This window comes from Equus przewalskii, chromosome 4 (genome assembly GCF_037783145.1).
Source record: "Equus przewalskii isolate Varuska chromosome 4, EquPr2, whole genome shotgun sequence".
Taxonomy (NCBI): Eukaryota; Metazoa; Chordata; class Mammalia; order Perissodactyla; family Equidae; genus Equus; species Equus przewalskii.
Genome location: NC_091834.1, coordinates 40,310,791 through 40,330,615, shown reverse-complemented (window position 1 = coordinate 40,330,615; position 19,825 = coordinate 40,310,791). Strand labels below are relative to the sequence as shown.

The 19,825-nt window shown below is 49.7% G+C and overlaps 2 protein-coding genes and 1 long non-coding RNA gene across 3 annotated transcripts in view; 2 read left to right on the top strand and 1 right to left on the bottom strand.

Moving 5' to 3' along the window:
* The first annotated feature begins 2,667 nt into the window (after positions 1 to 2,667).
* On the top strand, positions 2,668 to 11,460 carry DLX5 (distal-less homeobox 5). The gene is made up of 3 exons (XM_008529870.2): positions 2,668 to 3,256; positions 5,160 to 5,344; positions 6,429 to 11,460. The coding sequence occupies exons 1-3, from the start codon at positions 2,902 to 2,904 to the stop codon at positions 6,756 to 6,758; spliced, it is 870 nt and encodes a 289-aa protein (XP_008528092.2). The 5' UTR covers positions 2,668 to 2,901; the 3' UTR covers positions 6,759 to 11,460.
* A 4,040-nt stretch (positions 11,461 to 15,500) lies between these two features.
* LOC103557373 (uncharacterized) overlaps positions 15,501 to 19,825 on the top strand; it is a 67,592-nt gene continuing 63,267 nt past the window's right edge. Inside the window, exon 1 of the long non-coding RNA XR_011539036.1 lies at positions 15,501 to 15,723. This is a non-coding gene — a long non-coding RNA (uncharacterized lncRNA). The remainder of the gene's footprint in view (positions 15,724 to 19,825) is intronic.
* DLX6 (distal-less homeobox 6) overlaps positions 16,507 to 19,825 on the bottom strand; it is a 5,426-nt gene continuing 2,107 nt past the window's right edge. Inside the window, exons 2-3 of the mRNA XM_070615675.1 lie at positions 19,655 to 19,825; positions 16,507 to 17,764 (exon numbers count right to left, since the gene is read on the bottom strand). The exon at positions 19,655 to 19,825 is cut by the window's right edge and continues 23 nt beyond it. Of these exons, the coding sequence (XP_070471776.1) occupies positions 17,513 to 17,764; positions 19,655 to 19,825 (423 nt within the window). The 3' untranslated portion in view covers positions 16,507 to 17,512. The remainder of the gene's footprint in view (positions 17,765 to 19,654) is intronic.

The following is a 19,825-nucleotide window of genomic DNA, read 5'->3' as shown; positions in this document are numbered from 1 at the left end:
AATGATTACAATGTGAAATGCAATGGGATTGAATTGTGAAAAGACTCCCGGCTCCTTTTAAATCAGCGCTCACTCTCCCTCCCGCTGCTTTTAAGGAAAGGCTTGGGGAAATGGGGTTAACCTAGAAAAGAAACAGAACAAAGTTAAGAAAGTCGAGGCTCTGGACCTTCAGAAACACACCCAGAATTGGCCTTTGCACAAATGGTTTGTGGCGTGAGGGCCAACACTTTAGGAATCCTAACAAAGAAGTAAAATTCTTGCCTTCTTCCCCACTCCTTTTTGTGTTGTGTAAAATATGGGAGAGAATGTCTTTCTCTGGCAGAGGGAAAAGTGAAATTTAGCAAGGTCTAGACTAAGTTAACATTGTAACATTGTATTCTCGACTGGATCCCAAACTTCTAAATTTTGCCCAAACTCTGCAGCTTCTGATTCCATCCTGGTTGGAATCTGCCTTCTCAGCAAGGTCTAAGGATGTTGCTAGGAACACCCTATTTAGCATAACCGTATTGACCTTAGTTCTCTCCACGTAGCAACTTTTAAATCTTAAATAAAAAGTGCTGGGGTGGAAGGACCAGTGGAAGGCCGCCAAGCTCCCTGTGCCACTTGCCTTTGCCACAAGGCGCTTTGAACCATCCCTGGCATCGCTTTGGTGAAGCCATTCGTGTGATGAAATAGTAGGATGTAAGGTGACTCGATGGGCCCCCAGAACTTCCTCAGAGCAGAGGCCAGGACTGCAAGCCCGACGGGGTTAGCAGTATTTCCCAATGTCCTGTAATTCCTCACAGCCTAAATCTAGAGAGTGAACATCCGTGCCAAAATCGACATCGTGGGGTGAAGATGGGCAGACAGCTGCAGCTGTTTGCCTGGGCGTCTATCTCAGAGAAATCCAAGGCACTCAGGTGGCAAGCAGGAAACTCAGGTGGGGGTGGGGGGAGGGGCACTGCAGGACCTGATGACACATCTCCCCTTCCTTGTGCACACCCACCTGAAGTTGCCCCCAAAGGGCAGTGCCACAATAGCTGTGCTCTTCCGGTGCCCATATGGCAGAGGCATGGAGTTTGTGCACATGTGGCTGCTCAGCTTTGGAGTTCTGGAGCTGGGCTGGCATCCTGCTCCCAGTTCCAGACACACCACCCTCCTCTCCCTGTCGCCCTGTTTTGGGCTGGAGTGGCTCCACAGCCAAAGTGAGGCTAAACTAACACTAGACACAACTAATGTAGGTGCTTTCTTCTTTGGTTGGGGGTGGAGGGGAGAGTGATGAGAGGCCACAGTCTCACCCTGGATGTTGGTGGAGCTCCCCTGGTTCCCAGCCTCAGATCCCCTGGAGGTAGATGCTGACAGAGCCCAAATCAGGATCCAACTCCTGGAGCTGCCTATTTGAGGGGGCGGAAAATGGGGAGTGGTAGATTGATTTAGGTTAGATTTCTAAGCTCCCAGCTGGATCACCTCTAGAGCAAGAGTGACACATTATGAAAAGCAAACTCTGGACCACCAGAACAAAGTGTTTGATTCCTGAGCCTTTTCTCCCTTTGCTTGTGAGCTGAAATGTCTTTGCTGCAGGAAATAAACAGACGGAGGGTAGGGAACATGGGCCCGGGGAACGGAAAGGCCAGCCTTCAGGTGCCACATCTACGGAGCCAGGACGGGGATATCCGTGGGCTTCACTCAACTTCGCAAAAGGCTTTTATCTGTCTACTTCCCAGTCTTCTTGGGGTTCCCATTTGGTCCTGGAGGAATGAGAGGTCATAAGTGGATGATTCACTTTTGCAGGAATCTTTGGCCACTGAATATAGAGTTACAGAACCTCTATTCCAACAGCATCCAAACAGGGGAGAATACTGAACAAGATGTGGGGTGGCCTGCTCTTCTTGGGGACCAGTAATTTGGGTTTCATTAAGTTATTCGTGCTTAAGACCGTGATTTTTTTAAGTCATTGTAGGGATTTACGGTTGCAGGAACTCTCTGACATTAACCTCTGAATGGACGCTATGCATTCTTGAGCATCCTTATCCAGCCCTCCTTTGAGAAATACTCATTTCGTGCCAAGGAGTGCTTCCCGCAAATTTGTCTGTCTTTGCCCAAATCGCAATTTTTCAACGCAGGTAAGTTACAACTTGTCTCCCAGCACCCCACTAAAAGTATTGTTCTCAGTTCCTTCTCGCCTTTATCCCACATTCCTGCTCCCCCCTACCCGGCTTTGATTCCCCATTTCAATATAAGTGCTCAATTCCGCGCTTGCCCTGGGGTGCAGTCCTGGGGACAAGGAGCTGGGGAGCCAGGAAAGACCGTCGCCGACCTCTCCCCCAAAACGTGTCTACTTTCCAAGGCTGCTGATTGGAACACATTGTCTCCAGACATTACAGAGCTGAGGGTTGGCGTTTCTGCGTTGTCTTCGGTATTCACTGAAAACAGATTGACTGAGACCCCCCTCCCCCAACAAGCAACAACACATATACACGCACACAAGCACAAGCACACACACACACACACACACTCTTCCCCTCTCCCTCCATTTTTTCTTCCCCCCCTCCCCTTTTTTTTAAGCATTGCTTTGTTGTGCTAAAACTAGTTGGACGAGTTAGGGTGTTGCTGCTGCTCCTGAGGCCCTGGCCAATGGAACCCGATCCACCCCGCTGTGCGTAAGCGCGCAATTAAGGATTTAACCAAGGCTGTGCTGCGCCTCAGCCAGCAGTCAGCCTGCCGGAGACAGAGCCTCCACGACTCCCAGCCTCCTCCTCGCCGCCGCCGCCGCCGCCGCCGCCTCCTTCTCTCCTCCTCCTCCTCTTCCTCCTCTTTCCTCACTCCCACAGCCATGTCTGCTTAGACCAGAGCAGCCCCACAGCCAACTCAGGCAGCAGCCGCCGCCACAGCAGCAAGGACAGCCGCCGCCGCCTGTGAGCGATGACAGGAGTGTTTGACAGACGGGTCCCCAGCATCCGATCCGGCGACTTTCAAGCTCCGTTCCAGACGTCCGCAGCCATGCACCATCCGTCTCAGGAATCGCCAACTTTGCCTGAGTCGTCGGCCACCGATTCCGACTACTACAGTCCCACTGGGGGAGCCCCGCACGGCTACTGCTCTCCTACCTCGGCTTCCTATGGCAAAGCGCTCAACCCCTACCAGTACCAGTACCACGGCGTGAACGGCTCTGCCGGCAGCTACCCCGCCAAAGCTTACGCCGATTACAGCTACGCCAGCCCCTACCACCAGTACGGCGGCGCCTACAACCGCGTCCCGAGCGCCACCAGCCAGCCAGGTACAGGGGAGGGGGCAGGCGGTACAGGAGACCAAGGATTCCAGGGGGGCGAGGTGGGGAGGGAGACTGGGGGCCATGCCATCCACTGCAGTGGGGGCGCACCGGCAGAAGGGAGAGGGGGCCTGGACTCTGCAACCAAGAGAGGTTCCCTGGCCAGCATTTTCGGAGTTCTTAGTAGAAGAAAACTGCGGGGGTCCAGACCAGCGTCTTTCCCCTCCGGCACCTGGAGGAGGGGGCTCAGTTGTGGGAGTCCCGGCTTCCTGGTCAGAAAGCCAGCGAGGCTCGAAAGGGGGTAAGGGTGGAGAGAAGAAAGAATCAAGCAGCCCAAGTGGCGTTTGCGTAATAAAGGGGAGGTTAGTTGGAATTTTCGGTAATCGTGCTCGGCTGGTGCGAGTGGGAGTGGAAGGCTGCCTCAAAGACTCTGGCAGGATTAGTCTGAGAGCAGCCTCGAGCCAGCGTCGAGTCGGTGCCCGGTGTGCGCGAGGTGGGGGTGGGGGACTGGGGAGCTGTAGCCCGCCGGAGGAAGAGCGCGCCGAGAGTCTTGCGGTTTATTCAAGGCATTTCCAAAAACAAAAAGCCATTTAAAGGTGGACGAGGGTTGCTGAGGGGTCACGTTATTGGAGCGATTTTTTTTTCGTTCTCCGTAGGTGCCTAAAATTTGTCTTCCTCCTCCTTACATCCTTCTTTTTCGTCCGCCTTGAAACTTAGTTGGAGAGTTTAAGAGGGGTAGTGAGCTTGGGCGGGAAGAGAGACATGAGATCTCCTTGGAGAGGTTTTGCTGGTCAGGTTTGATCTCTTCCCACCAGCACATTAATAATCCTGCTAATATTAGCATCCCCTGCTCTGGCAGAATCGAGACCACAGCCCTCATCCTCCACCCTTCCTCTCCCAGGAGCTCGCCACACACACACACACACACACACACACACACACACACACTGCGGAGAGGTTCTCCGCCCCTTCCACAGATGGGCACTTCTGATAAGGCAGTACTTTTGAGAAAGGGGACTTGTGGCCCCAGGGCACATTTGTAAAACACGCGTTCAGAAAGACTTTTTCCCTCGCCTATGCTCACGACTTTGATAAATTCGACCTGACCTGCCGCCCCTTTCCTACGAAAACACCCCACCTCCGATTCCTTTTCAATGTGTGACTTTTGCTAAACTTAAAAGAGAGCTCGGGGGTGGGGTGTCTTCATTCCTTTCAGTGTCTCTGTATTTCGTGCGTAAGTGAAAGATTTTTCTTTTCTTTTGGCCAAGAACTTATTAAGTCTATTTGTAAAAGAAACCAGACACATCTGTGCCCTCGCAGATCTGCAGGGAGATTATGGGGACTGCATAATCGGCCCTCTGTCTGCGGCGGCCGGGACCGCTTGCTGCTGAATTGAAGGAGCATAGTTTGCTTGTGGGTCTTTGAACTTTGGAGACCTCGGTTAGCGTCTTCCCTGCCCATGCGTCTGGCCTCTGCGGGCGCCCGAACAGACGCTGACAGAAAGGGGGTCATGGCCTGGGGCCTCCCCTTGAAGCTCCGGGAAGGGTTGGCCAGGCTCACCCCAGAAACAAGGGTGAGCATAGGGTGGGTGTAAAAACAAGTCCGGGTAAAGCAGGAACCGCTGCAGGGGCTAAATCCCGGACGCCAAGAAGGGAGCTGAGCTGTGCAAAGCGCTTTGCACAAGCCCACGAGAGAACCTGAGTGAACCGAGGACGGAATTAATCAGACTCCCTGGCTTTTCCACGATTTGGGGGAGGGGCATATTTCTCTGGGTCTTGCGAAGCAAAGGTGGGGATATGGGGTAATAGAGTGAAAACTGCATGGTAAGAAACTCAAGGGCTGTATTTGGGGGTTCTGCAAAAGGGCCATTGTCTGCCGACAAGCTCTAACCGGGTCTGTTTTGATTATTTAGAGAAAGAAGCGGCCGAGCCCGAGGTGAGGATGGTGAATGGCAAACCAAAGAAAGTTCGTAAACCCAGGACTATTTATTCCAGCTTTCAGCTGGCCGCGTTACAGAGAAGGTTTCAGAAGACTCAGTACCTCGCCCTGCCCGAACGCGCGGAGCTGGCTGCCTCGCTGGGACTGACGCAAACACAGGTAAATCCGGCCGCGGCGGGCAAAAGCCCCGCCCCGGCTGACAGCCTGGCCGGGCCGCGCGGTTCGGTCCCGAAGGGCTGGAGCCGATTGGATAGCACCCTCGAGAAACTCACAGACAGAAAGACCCCTACCACGCGTCCTTCCCTCCATGAGTCAGGCCGGCTGTTTCCGCCATGCGACGGTGGGGACGGGATGGAGACGTCGTTCATCCGAGATGCCCCCACTTAAGGCCTCCAGGGATGAGGGGCCAATCTCCTAGATTGGAAACAAGGGGAGGGTTATTTCTAGGACGCTCTCGCAGCCCTGAAAAGTCTGGTTCTCTGCACAATGCAGAGCCTCTCCGGGTGAGCAGGGCCTCTCGCGGTGGTCTCAGGCCGCGTAAAGGCTGTGAACGAACGTCGCCTCGGGCTGGAAAAACTGAAGGGTCACGCCCTGCTCCTGCTGAGCTTTAGGCCACAGTAGCCTTGGGGGTGCAAGGTGGGGGGCGCTGTTATACGGGGACATCTTCCCTGGTTTGCCCCATTCCCTTCACTCCCACCCCAACCCTTCTATAGCACCCCCTATAGAAGAATAAAGAATATTCGAGCCTCTGCAGGCAGATTCTGACCTCTCAGAGCCGAGGAGGGAATTCAGTCAGTCGGGTGGGAGATTGGGAGCTCGCTCTAGTCGCTCCACACTCGCTCGCGCACGCGCGCGCGCAGCCGGCTCACGCCCCATGCGCGCGGGGTTCGGCTCATTGTTTTGGAGACCGCGGCGCCGTTCCGTGCCCCCTGCGCAGGCCTACGGTGCGCGCACCCCGCCGCTGACACTCGCGTCCCCTCCCTAGCCCAAACAAGAGGCGGAAGCCTCGAGGTTGTGCCCTCGAGGTGAGCAGTGCAGGCGGAGCCGGCCAGGGCGCCCTCGGGGGCCCTCGATCCAGGCTTTGCCTCAGGCCAAGCCCCTTGGCTGTAGGCCTCGACCTGCGCGGCCCGGACGCCAGGGCCGGGCTGCCTGGGGGCCGAAGATGCCTCCAGTCGCCGCCGTGGGGAAGGCGCGGGCGGCCTCTGAGTGTCCCGGTAACGTATGCCTTTGTTCCCCCACCCAGGTGAAAATCTGGTTTCAGAACAAAAGATCCAAGATCAAGAAGATCATGAAAAACGGGGAGATGCCCCCGGAGCACAGCCCCAGCTCCAGCGACCCTATGGCGTGTAACTCGCCGCAGTCTCCCGCGGTGTGGGAGCCCCAGGGCTCGTCCCGCTCGCTCAGCCACCACCCTCATGCCCACCCTCCGACCTCCAACCAGTCCCCAGCGTCCAGCTACCTGGAGAACTCGGCTTCCTGGTACCCGAGCGCAGCCAGCTCAATCAATTCCCACCTGCCGCCGCCCGGCTCCTTACAGCACCCGCTGGCGCTGGCCTCCGGGACACTCTATTAGACGGGCCGCTTTCTCTTGCTCTCTTTTTTGGGACTACTGTGTTTTGCTGTTTTAGAAAATCATAAAGAAAGGAATTCATATGGGGAAGTTTGGAAAAATGGAAACAAAAAAGATTCATGTGTAAAGCTTTTTTTTGCATGTAAGTTATTGCATTTCAAAGGACCCCCATCCCCCCTTTTTTTACAGACGAACTTTTTTGCGCAACTGTGGACACTATCAATGGTGCCTTGAAATCTATGACCTCAACTTTTCAAAAGACTTTTTTCAATGTTATTTTAACCATGTAAATAAGTGTAGATAGAGGAATTAAACTGTATATTCTGGATAAATAAAATTATTTCGACCATGAAAGCAAAATGTTTCTAAAAAAAATACTCCTTTGGCCCCCCTTATAATGGGCTAGTGACGTTTTATGCAGGCAATTAAAGGAAGACAAGCTCTGCAGAGATCCAACAAGGCAAAAAGGAAAACAGAAATTGGGAAATTCATGGATGCAGAACTGTACATGTGTATATATTGGATGCTGTACTTTCTGTCTATATACATATGTGGCCTGTTTATAGTACTGCCGTATAATATATATTTAGGTGTTTTTTGGCCTAACCACAAAAACGTTTAGATAATTTTAAGTTTAACCCCAAATTGTTTCAGGTAGAAAGTAATACTAGAATCTAAATACAGCCCTCCCACCCGGTGTATGAGCAAGAAAGCAGCAGAAATCCCTCAATAACCACTCTGAATTCTAAGCTCAAAGCAATTATCGTAGAGAACTGCCTCCCCATCAGCCTCTGTGTATTGCCAGAGCAATTAGACAAATTATACTCCCTTCAAAGGGAGCTTCTAGAGATGAAAAAATGAAGGGAAAAGAAAGAAATTTCCCCTCATTCCTATTTCATTTTTTAAAAATCTGAAATGTTTGCTGCATGCCAACTGGTAGCACCTTGGACTCTTTGGTTTGTGAATATAAACTCATCTGAGCTCTTTTAGAGAGAGGAAAGGATCACAGGACTTGAAGACAGTGATGGACCTACTGATTGTAGGCCAAGTAGGACATGCGGAGGGCATTCCTTCTGCCAAGAAAGGGAATTGTGAGGTGGTAGAAAGGAATGAAGGCATTGTGGCCCTGTGTTGATTTCATTTCACATGAGAGAATATTCTTAATACAATTTTTTCCCCTCCATCCTCTACCACTTCATGGTTTTTTAGGAAGCAGCTCCCTCTACTTTGCTTTCATGTAAAACAGTGGCAAAGCAGGTTCCAAACGTGGGAAATTGAATCTGTTTGCAGGGATTCCTCCTTTGTGAACCTTCTTTAGGGCAGAGAGGAAGGACTTGGAGCAAGCTTGGCGTATGTCGGGTCCTTCTCCCTGAGCCCCTGCATATATCGACACGGGCAGTGTGACCAGAGCTACAGCCGGTCTGCTGCTGTGCTCCTAGGCCTGAATTGTAGGCCACTCTTCGACTGTCCTCCAGTCTGCCTGACTCTGTTTCCTTGGGATACCAAGGGAAATCGTATGTTGGAAATTACAAGATGCGTGGGATATATTTTACAGCTAGGAAGTCGGCAGCAATAAATGTGACAAACGAGTCTTCTTAAGGTGGGGGGGGGGGCGGTTGAAGATTAGAACAGAAAAAATTACATCCTGTCATCTGAGGATTTCTGAGAAGGCTCTTACAGGGTTGAGAGACTAGACCTGAAAAGGCACGCTGTGTGCCCGGAGGGGAATTTACCTGTGTGTTCTCTGTCTCTTTTTCTTTTTCTCTCCCTCTGCTCGATTCCTTCCTTCTCTTCCCCTTTCCTTTCTAGCCTGCCAGTTTGGAAAGGCTTGGGCCTTGGGGTAGATTCAATGGTTTGGCGGGTCTTTAGGCTCACGATGCCCAGTCCCAGAGCGGCACAAGCGCTGAGGCCTGGGCGGTGGACCCCTCCTCCTCTTCCAACCCCAAAGCCGGAGAGGCGGTTTCTCGCAGCTTTTCCCCAGCCCTCCTTTCTCCAAGGAGTTCTGGGCGGCGAGGCGCTCCGGGGAAAGTCATGCGAAGCTCCACTTTGTTTTCTGCGCTGGCAGAGAATAGGAGGATGGGGGGGTGGGGGATTGGGGAGAGGTGGAAGGATCTATTTCCTGCTTTTTCTTTTTTTGCTTGTAAGGATTTCGGGAGTTTCCATGACACCGAAAGCCGGCGCTTTATGTCTGGCGAATCCGGAGGGGAGAAACCCTGCGCCCACGGTTTGTGAGCGGCCGCTGTCCCGTGCGCGGGCGCCTCTCTCTCCCGGGGCTGCGCGTTTGGGAAGCTGGAGGGAGAGCACCCCCTGTACACCTCTAACACTTCCCACCCGCTCGCTGCCTGGGAATGGCAAGAATGTGCTTGGAACATGCTCTTTTCCTTCCGCACAAGGATACGGCAGATATTTTTCCAGCAGTCCCCGTCATCTCCCCACCTCCATTCCTGGCTTTGAAAAGGAGATCCCTTCACCACCACCCCAATCACTCGGTGCCGTGAAGCTGACGGAAGGGCGAGTTCACACTCTTCTGGGGACAGCAGAGGAAAGCTCTTCTTTAATGACCACCCTTCCACCCTCAGCCTTGACGCTGCTTGTTGTTAAGGACACTAAAGGCTCGTTGCGACGGGGCAGGCAGAACGCCGCGCGGACAGACTTGGTTTCAGGATTCCTTCCCTTGTGCTAACCTCACTTCTTCCACTCGCAATGGCCTCTTCTCTCGCGCGGTTTTTTTTTTTTTAACTTGGTCGGAGAACCGTGGACAAAAATATTCTGGCAAACCAGTCTGCAGCGGGTTTTCCCTGGCACCATGGGGATTCTCCCGGGGGAGTTTAACTCCCTGCAGTCCTGCGCCCAAGGATGTAAAAATAACAGATCCTCAGCAAAGTCTAAAAATATCTATGTGCTCTTTCTCTCCCTTTCCGTCCCTCCCACCGTCCCTCTTTCTCTCCATTGTTTATTCCTATATCTAATAGAAACTTGTACCACTCCCCAGCGTCTTCTCAGTCTGCCGGAGCCCACTCTCTCAGACCTCTGCCTGCCCCTTCCCTTCCTGTCCCCACCTGCCTAGCTCTCAGTATAGTGCTCCCCAAGATTTCACTTTCTCCTCCATGGGCCTCTTCACCTCCCCTCGCCAGACTCCCAAGCCCCCACCCCCATCTTCAGACCTCCTCAAAAAGCCCAGGAGGCTGGGGGCATGCTGGCAGGGCCAGTGAGAGATTCCTCGGTGCCCTGCTGGCTTCCCGGGCCCTCCCGTGAAAGATCAGATAAATTGGCCTTTGTTTGAGGCTCGTGTTGAGTTAGGCGGATTTCTGCCCCCTTTCCCCCCTTTTTCCTGGCGGTCACCTCCTTGTGGAACAGGGGGCGGCCTGGGGAGCCGAGAGAAGCCGCATTCCTGTGGGTGCCAGGCGGCTCCAGTGCTGAGCCACAGGGCCTGAGACACACACACAGAGGAACCCGCAGACCGCGCTGCTCTTGATCTCTCTCTCTCACTCGCTCGCTAGCTCTCCCTCCGGTTAGGGCGCCCGTCTGGGAGCCTGTCCACCCACACTCGGATCCACTCAGGTCTCGGCATCAGGCATGAACGTCCTGACCCGCACACCAACACACTCACACACCCCCTCCTGGCGACACAGGCCAGGCCAGAATCTCCCCGCCCATGCCAATCCTCTCTCTCCCGCCCCGTATCCCACAATCCCAGACGCGCCGGCTGGCCTCCTTTGGCTCCTTTGATCCCACCGGACGCCCCACGGCTCGCGGCGTCCTGGCCGCGCCCTCCTGGGAGTCACCCACTGCGCGCCAAAGCCAGGCCGAGCTCGTCTCCTCCTGGCGCGCCCTACAGCTTACTCCGGCCTTGCCACCACTCGGTCTCCTGAGCATCCCAACCCAAAGCGCAAGGGATGCCTCCTGGAACCCTGCCCCCGCCCGCCCCGTCCTCTCCACCGCCTTCTCAGCGCTTCCTTTTATTTGAGGATTGGGACTTTTAGGGCTGCCCAACCACCACACTCCTCCCCACCCCAGACCCGCAACCCCTTGGATCGCGCGCCTCCCACTGGTCTCTGGGATCTCGCCAACCCAGAGCTCTCCAGCCCTCCCCGGAGGCACGCCCTGAGGGCAGACGCCCTCCGGCACCTCTGGGAAGAGCGCCACGCCGGCGGATCCGCCTGCGGTCACCTCTCTCCTCCACCCTTAAGCACCCCCTCCCACGGCGGCTGGGTGGAGGCTCCCGCCTCCCGGGAGGTTGGGGAGGGGGTGCTTCGCTTGCTCCCGCCCTCCGCTCGCGTTCCCAGGTTGCTCGCGGTCCTTGCACACTGTACTTGGTTTTTTCAGAGTCACAGCAAACTCTGGGCTTCGAAAACAGCCCAAATAGCGGTAGCACACGTGGGATTGGCTAAATATTTTTCTACTCAGCCGGTCCACCGCTACCCTCCCTCGGCCCCCCGGCCGCGTTTTCTTTTGCATCTGATAAGCTTTAGGTTCCCCTGTGGTACAGGGCAGAAAGTATAAATTGTATCTGCTGCGGAGGGGCGGCGGGAGCCTTCCCTTTCAATCATCCAGGGTTGCCGGCTGTAATGTAATAACCTGTTTTATAGGTCGAGCTCTAACTGTGAAGATAGGAACCGGGGGAATTTATATGAATCTCTCTTTAAAGGAGATGAGAGTCCTGTTTTGCAGCAATTAAATGTTTCTGCTCTTTTGTTCGCTGGGACTTCGTATTTACTTCTGATTTATGGGGATCCGAAGGAGTCCTTGCCAAAAGCGCATGTACTATTGAGTCTGTTCCACATCCTAAACCAAGATTTATATAAAACCGTGAAATACCACACATTACGACCTTTCGCCACAGGAAGAAAAAAAATGGCTTCATAACATCATTCTACACACACACACACTCCAAGTTTCAGTAATGACTCTCTGTCAAATCTCCACCATACACAGTCTATTGTATTTTTTTTTTAAGAAGTGGATGGGGGTGAAGGGCAGTAAACAATTTCCAAGGTATGATTTACGTGAAGGCATTTTTTTTCCTTGCAAAGTCGAGAAGACAGAAATCTGCCACTGAAGCTTATTGTCATCCAAGGAGTATTTCTGCCACTTGCCCTTTGCAAGGTGGGAGCAGAGGGGTGGGGGAAGAGGCAGGATATGGACTCAACTTTCATCTATAAACAGGGGTCACTAAACAGGGGGCATTTCATCATTGCCCTTAAATTCACAGGAGCTAGGACGTCCACTTGCCACCCTGTGGGGTGGCCTTGGCTGGGCAGCTCCCAGGTCTGTGAGGCGATGGGAGGAGGGAGAATTATCACACACTGTCCTAGAGGCTGGAAAAGATGCCCAGGAAATTGTCTTCATTCCTGGTGGGATAATTGAGCTGGGGATATAAGGGCTTTAGGTATCCCTGACTAGGAGGTCCCCACCAGGAAACCAGACGGATTCCAGAAGTCTCAGCCAGAGCAGGGTTCACCCTCCTGGAGGCAATAGCTGGAGTCCCAGTTCACTTTCATTCTGGGACCAACACAGTGCCCCAGCCTCTCTCCAGACTCTTGCTCTAACTCTCAGACTTCCTCTCTTTTCAGTCCTTCCATATTTTAAGGAGACCCACCCTACTCTTTTACAACCATATCTGGGGGCAGGGACAGTCCTTTATCAATAGCACATAAAACTGGACTTTCTGGAATCCAGAAAGAAGCACGTCAGTGACTTGCAGAAGAAGAAGAAAAAAGCAGTTGGACTGGTTTATATGGGGGGGGGTGTTAATTAATAAAAGTTAATGATAGGATTAAAGCCAATAGCCAGCCAAGCGGAGTAGCGGAGATGGCTTCCCAGCCGGATTTATTTAATTAGCAGCAATTAATACATTTTCTGCTAATATCCTTTAGGGCTCTGAATGACTTGTTCGCCGTGAAAGAGAATGGAGACCGAGCACAGGAACACTTAAAGCACCGAGGGCATTTTGTTCTGATGACAAGAGAGATTGCGAATTCATTTAAGAAAATGTTCATAAACAAGTGACAGGCGCACTCTGAGGCAGTCTTGTTGGAAACAATGGTGAAACTGACAAATATTCTTTGCTTGGGGGAGGGGTACTTTTTTCCCCAAGGCAAAGAAATGCTTTAGGAGAGAAGAAAAAAAGACAGGAGGTTAAAAAAAAAAAAAAGAAAGAAAAGAAAGAAAAATTATTTCAGACTGCAAGCAGCAGCAGATGCAGAAGCCCTTGCAAATAAATCAGCCCTGCACATATTGAAGATTTGGACATGTAATGCTTCAGACCACTGATTTGCTATTTTCCTAATTCCCACTCTTCTTTTTCCATATGAATCAAACAATCTTTTGTCCTTCAGGGTTTGATTTGATCGCTACTGTTCACATTGCACTTTTGTATTTTCCTCTTCCTATACCATTACTCATTGAGTGCCCTGTGAAATTACAATCGTACATTTTCAACTCAGCAACCCATTTGCAGTGCAAAAATAGGGTCTAAATAATGCCTGAATTAGCCCTACTGGACAGTTTCAGATGTAACACTCTGTAATAATTATATTGCAGGCTGGATTAGGATGCTATTATCATAATCTGGACGTTTACAATTATCTGTAATTTGCAAAGATGCGCCAGGTCTTGATTACAGCAGTTTTTTTTTTTTTTGTATCACGCTAACCATCACTAAACAGTGACAGTAATAACAGCTAATTTTGCTGGCAATATAAGAGGTGCTGGGGTGTGCAAACAATTTCACACCTGGATGTGCTCACTCAACCAAGAATATAGAGAAAGAGCTTCTGCCCTGAGACTCAGAAAAATATTCTCCTCTGCTTCTGTTCACTATAGATTTCTAGACCCTGATCATTGCTTAAGAGATATTCACTGGGGGTAAGTTTTTATTTCTTGCATACCTCAAGGCACAGTTCATATTTCTCTTCTCACACTTTCCAAGCTATGTGTGTTGCTGTTCTAATTGATTAGGGACTGCAACTTTGCTTTATAGATTTTTCAGTTCTGACCTTTTATCCCCCTTTAGCAGTAAAAGGGTTGTCGTTCTGGTGAGTAAAAGGATTTGAGTGAGAATGTGATCCTTAAGAAGTCGATTTGTCTTTCTTGCTTTCTGTGCTGTTGATGTATTTGGTGCAGCTTGTGACTGGAGACTGCGAAAAGGACCAGGTTTCTGTTAAGATGTGGGGAGAGCCGGCTGGAGATTCCAAGCTAAAATCTATTGGAAATTGTTACTCAAAGCTAGTCCTAGGCAAATCCATTGAGGTCTTTACATGTGGCGATGATTTTAAGTTTGGGGGCGTTAAGAGAGCAAACGGAGCTCTAGACAGTGCTCCTTCAGTATCACAGGTTTGCAGACATTTGCACCGGCAGGTGTAGTCTGAATCCCTCGACTATGCAGCCTCTTCGACATCTTCCTCCACTTTGGGGAAAGTTTCCGGAGTTAAGTGGCCTCTGAACCCCTTCAGGGTTCCTTTGCAGGGCCTTTGCCTCAAGCGGGGGCGGGGGGGGGGGTGGGGGGGTGAGGGGGTAGGCGGTGGGGGGAGGGGCGGGATGCTTCTCGTAGAGCTCTCGCCCGCGGGGCCCAAACGCTGCGAACTTGGGGTTGGAGGGGCATGATTGGCTGAGACACTGCACCGGAGCTGCAGAGGCAAGGAACCAGTCTGATTTAGGAACGCACCAAGGAAGACTCTCCCAAGAAGCGGGGCTCTTCTATCTATACATGACGCTGTTTCCTGACGCTGTAGACTCTGCAAGCAGCCAGAGATGTTAAGTGCAGGAGCCTGAGAAATCTTTGGCTCCCTCACCCCAGTGCCGAAAAGGCCTTTCTCCGGCGGTGGGAACATTTGGACTAATTGTGTCAAAAGATAATGAGATGCTTATTGGCGCCGAGGAGAAATCTTACCCTTCACCCTCACCTCCCGCAGCTATTGTTCTCTCTTTCTTTTTTTACATGGAAAATATGGTCAGAACGAGGCTCCAGAACTCGAACTCCGGGGAGGTTTGAGCGTGGGGAGGCGTAGTAGGCACCGTGACAGGGTGCTGCCTTTCGCCCACGCCCCTCCTACCAATCTCACTCTTGGGAATCACTTTACTATGGGGTCGATAGATTCTAAAGAGAGAAAATATTAACCCTTGAGGTTCAGAGGACCCAGAGGAAGCCCAGTTCCAAGGACATTTCTGGGGTGACCCTTTGGCAGAATTTCTTGTTTAATCAAACTCATATTAGGAGGGAGAGAAATAGTGACAGGCGCATCAGGACAACACCTCCGATGTGTTAACATGCATTTGCTGTGTTTCAGAATTTCATGCACTCACAGTGGTTTGGCATGTGTCTGGTGGATTTTTTTTTTTTTAAGGAAAAATTAGTGTTGGTTTCGATGTATGGTAGCTTTCTCCCTAACGTAATTTGAATAATTCAGCAAAGCCCCACTACCAGCTGTACTTCTGCAGCCTCTTCCATTCTTTTCAGCATTATAATTTTGGTTAATTTTCAATTTTAGGTCCTACGTCTCTGCAATTTGTGTATGAATAACAGAATAATTTCCCTCTTTTGTTTCGCCTTTCCTGTTCCTGAATCTAAATAAAGATGGCTTTTTAGTATTAAAAGTGGAAGAAAATTACAGGTAATTATCTTTGACGGTAAAAACGCTGTAATCAGCGGGCTACATGAAAAATTACTCTAATTATGGCTGCATTTAAGAGAATGGAAAAAAACCTTCTTGTGGATAAAAACCTTAAATTGTCCCCAATGTCTGCTTCAAATTGGATGGCACTGCAGCTGGAGGCTTTGTTCAGAATTGATCCTGGGGAGCTACGAACCCAAAGTTTCACAGTAGGAAGGGGGAAAAAAGAAAAGAAAACATTTTTCCTAATGTAACAATGCGAATGCTAGAAAATGACAAGACTGATCGGTTTTAAACCATTCTGAAGACTGACTGAGCGTGGAAGTTGCTCAACAAAAAAAGGAACGGGTATATTGGTAAGTAGTCTTTGCTTTGTGTCTAATTATAGTGACTGTCCTTTTGCACGACTGTATGTCGCTGTCATTATATGGAGCACTCTGAGTATCTCTATTGACTTCTGATAAATGGCTCAGTGGTTTCAAGGTTCATAATTTGAAGGATGCCCAGGTCTGTAGCCATTAATTCTCGCAGTATGGGGCTTCCTGCTTGTATGACGAAAGGACTTTTCATTTTCATTATTTCTGTGTTTTCCACAAGATCAGAAGGATGTATTTCATCCAGGATTGTGCATTTTCCTACCTGGCTAGCTTGCAAAGGGTTGTAAACATTAAGTAGTCATAATTGTACATTTACTTTCTGCTTTTTCTTTTATTCTTTCCTCTTTTTGTTAAAAAAAAAAAGCTGCTTCCAAACAAAGACAAATTCAGCTCTATGATTTTGGCTGAGGAAAGGGAAAGGAGAACACTTAGTTTCAGCCCTGGAAACTACTGGATGTCTAGAGGTCAACCTGGGGATAGATCATTCTAATGTCTAAAAAAAATAGATATATGTGTAGAAATTACAGTAAAAATATAACATATAAAGGAAGCTGAGAAAACCTCCATGGTTAATGTTAGAGTACTTAAGATAATGCCAAGTGCTGCAAACTGACATCTTTGCAGGCACTTGACGTTCATACATAGGGCTTCCCACATTAGGAAACAGGAATTCTTTTAAGAGTGACAGAAAATATACTGGGAGGGATGGAAGAGAGGGGGTGAGATAGAGACAAACAGAGAGAAATATACAGGACACTCCCAGCATTTTGTGGCTTTTACTCCATATATGAAAGAAGACAAAAACATACAAAGTATATGTACAACTAAAATTCAACAATATATACAGAAATGTTTCTCCATATAAATGTCCCTATTAGCTTAGTGAATGCCACCAATTCACCTGGTAAAGGTATCAAAGCAATAGAACGGTGATTTTGGTTGTTTCCTCTGTCTTTCCTGATTCCAGTTCAGGGTTTGGGGGGTGGGGTGGGGCAAGGGTGGTTTTTTTTTTTTTTTAAATCATCATTCTTGCTCATCGCATTTTGATAAAACATGCAGTGCTCCCTTTGTGGCAACATTCAAGTCTCACAGCCAATTTTTCCTTTTTCTTTAGAGAAGGGCTGTTATATGAAGGTCTTTTCTTTTTCTTTCTCTCTCTCTGTCTCTCTCTTTTTTTTTTTGGTCAGTCTTGGATTGGTAAATAAAAATGCAGGAGTCCAAAAATGCTTCTCTTTCATCATGTCATGTCTTAAGCTCATTAAACAAGTAAAAATGCTGCCATGTTTGCGCAGATTCTTCTGGTGGGGGAAAAATGTCTGTTAAAAAAGTCGTTTTGATGGATACTCCCAAAGAGAAGAAGAGGCTCAGAGCCTGGATCCCAAGGGGTCAGGGAAAATATCCTTACAGTGAGGGGTTTCAGGAGCGCTGGCATAGAAACCAGTCTCTATCTCTCTCTTTCACTCTCCCTAAAATGCAAGATCAATTACTGAGGCTGCTCAAGGGAAAAGGAAGATGAGGAAAGGAAAGGAAAACAGAAAGGTGGGAAGGAAGGAGGAAAAGAAAGGGAAGAGTGAGACAGACAGACAGACGGGAGGCTGGGGGAGGAGAGAGAGAGAGAGAGGGAGAGCAATCGCCCAGACGGTCTTGCCACACATAAAAGTTCTCCCGAGCCTGCTCCTTCGGCTCGATTTGGCAGACGCAAGCAGGTCCCGGATCCTCCTTGCCTTGTTCAGACGTTTCCCTAGGGTATCGATTTCCCTCGGACAACTCACATCATCTGTGGTCTCTGCATCGTGTCCTGGTGTGGAGAGGAGTACCAATGCGAATAGCCAGGCATGTAGCTGTTAGGAGGCATACTGACGCCCTTGGCCGAGGCGGAAACGTCCCACACCGGAGGCAGCGCCGGCGAGCGCGGCGACAGGGCCGCTGAGCCCGGGAGAGGGTCGCTCTCATGCGGGTTACTGCCCTGCTTCAGCAGTTTCTTAAACTTAGAGCGTTTGTTCTGAAACCATATCTTCACCTGGAACGAAAGGCAGCAGCGATCATGAGGCCCAAAAAACATTGAACCGGTGCCTCCAGTCGAGGCTTTGGAAGCAATATCCAAAAAAAAAAAAACCTCGCAAGCCAAGCCCTCAAGTCCCCGCCTTGCTCCACCTCTTTCTAGCCCTCCTCCTACCCCCCCCCTTCCCCTTTACTAGGTATCTTGTCTGGATACCTAAAGTCACTGTAACTCTTGAGTTGGATGCAAGTCTAGGTTTAAAACAACAGCGTATGAGATGAAAGCGTATGAGATGGCCAGGTTCAAAGCCTAAAGGAGGATTTTTAAACGGAGAACTTTTTGGATCGAAGCCAACTAAATGCACTTTCTCTGATAGTCTGTTTTTATATTTACCCACCCCCAAAACTGGCATCTCTATGCATGTACAGTGAGCAAAAGACTATGAACAGATTAAAGCGTGTACATTTATAACCAAATGCCTTGAATATACTTATGTATTATATTGCACATGCCATAGACTGTGCACGGAGCATCTTTCTCTGGACATAAATATATCCCCATAATCCTGTAGGGATTAGAGATTGTATGTACCTCCCTCATTGCCTACTTTGTATGTTGCTTAGTCAAATTGTGGTCAACAATCATCACATGATTATCAGTGCAGTCACTAAAAGTCAAAGGGCTCCTGAAAATTAAATGTGAATCAAGAATCTGTGATGGGAGCATATCTAAGCTAACATCCCAGATCTACTTTATTTGAAGAAGGAAATTCTATGATGCAGCTTCCTTTACCTAAATTCCTTAGCCATAGGAATCTGCTTTTCCAAGAGGAATACAAGTTATTAAGTAGCAGGAATCCCTTCATATCAAACTCGAAATATTTCCAGTGGCAATATGGCAAGAGAAAGCAGACTGAATTGAAAAGAAGAGCTTAAGGAGCATCTGTTCTAAGGCACCGCACAATCTTTCCCCAGTAAGTCTCATAAACCTGAAGTCCCTTGGCTGAAGATCACCCACCTCAGATAAGGCCTACTACCCCATGCAGCTAACTTAATCAACAAGGACAAAAACCACAGGTGTTGCAGCCTGGTTTCATGACCAGGGTCCTAATATACCTGCATAAGCCCCTGCCTGTGAAGTCTGAAATGCTCCATATATGTCTTTCAAATTAGTAGGACAGGAGAACTTCAGCAACTGTACTTAACTGAGGCTTCACCGGCTGTAATTTGGGGAGCATTTCTCTTTGATCTCCAACTCTGCCATTGCTCCCAAGTCCTGTGCTCCAGGGAGTTACCTCAGCCTGCACCAGCCAGTTATCCAGTAGGATTTAACCAGTGAACTTAGAGCAATCTTCAGAAAAACCCATCTCACCCATCCTAGAATGAATAGTTTGCACCTTGGTCCCTTTACTAAATCCTATTGGAGCCTACGGCTAGCTGGCTCTTCTCCCCCACCACATTTCACTTCATAATTCTTTCTTTCTATGTCAACGAGTTGAAATTGTTCTTAAGTCCCAGGGCCCACAAAATGATCCTTAAAAAACATAGGTCTTATTCTGCCTCCTGCCCTGCATATCTTTTTCCCCTTCTGCTACATGTTTGTGCCCTTTCATGTTGTTTTGCTCTAGAATAGGACTTGATTGAACTATGAGTTTGGTCACCAAAGGACACTAGGTTGGGATGGGGTCGCCGAGGGTTGGGAGGATGTGCAAATCCAATCCAGTATTCAACACCAGGTCATTTATTCCAAACCGTGTTGTCCCGGGAAAGTGCGTAACTGGAGCAAAGGCATTTGTCATTAAGCTCCTTCCATCCTTGGTTGACTAGGCCAAGAATTCCTCCTGATGTGCTCCCTGCCCGATCTGCAAGCGGGGTCAGCATTTCAGGGATACTCGGGCTTCTCGGGTATTACCTGTGTTTGTGTCAGTCCTAAGGAAGCTGCCAGTTCGGCTCTCTCGGGAAGGGCCAGGTACTGAGTCTGCTGAAAACGATGGTTTAAAGCCTGGAGCTGCAGGCTGGAATAAATGGTCCGAGGCTTCCGAATCTTTTTCCCTTTTCCGTTGAACCTGATTTCCCCGTTTTC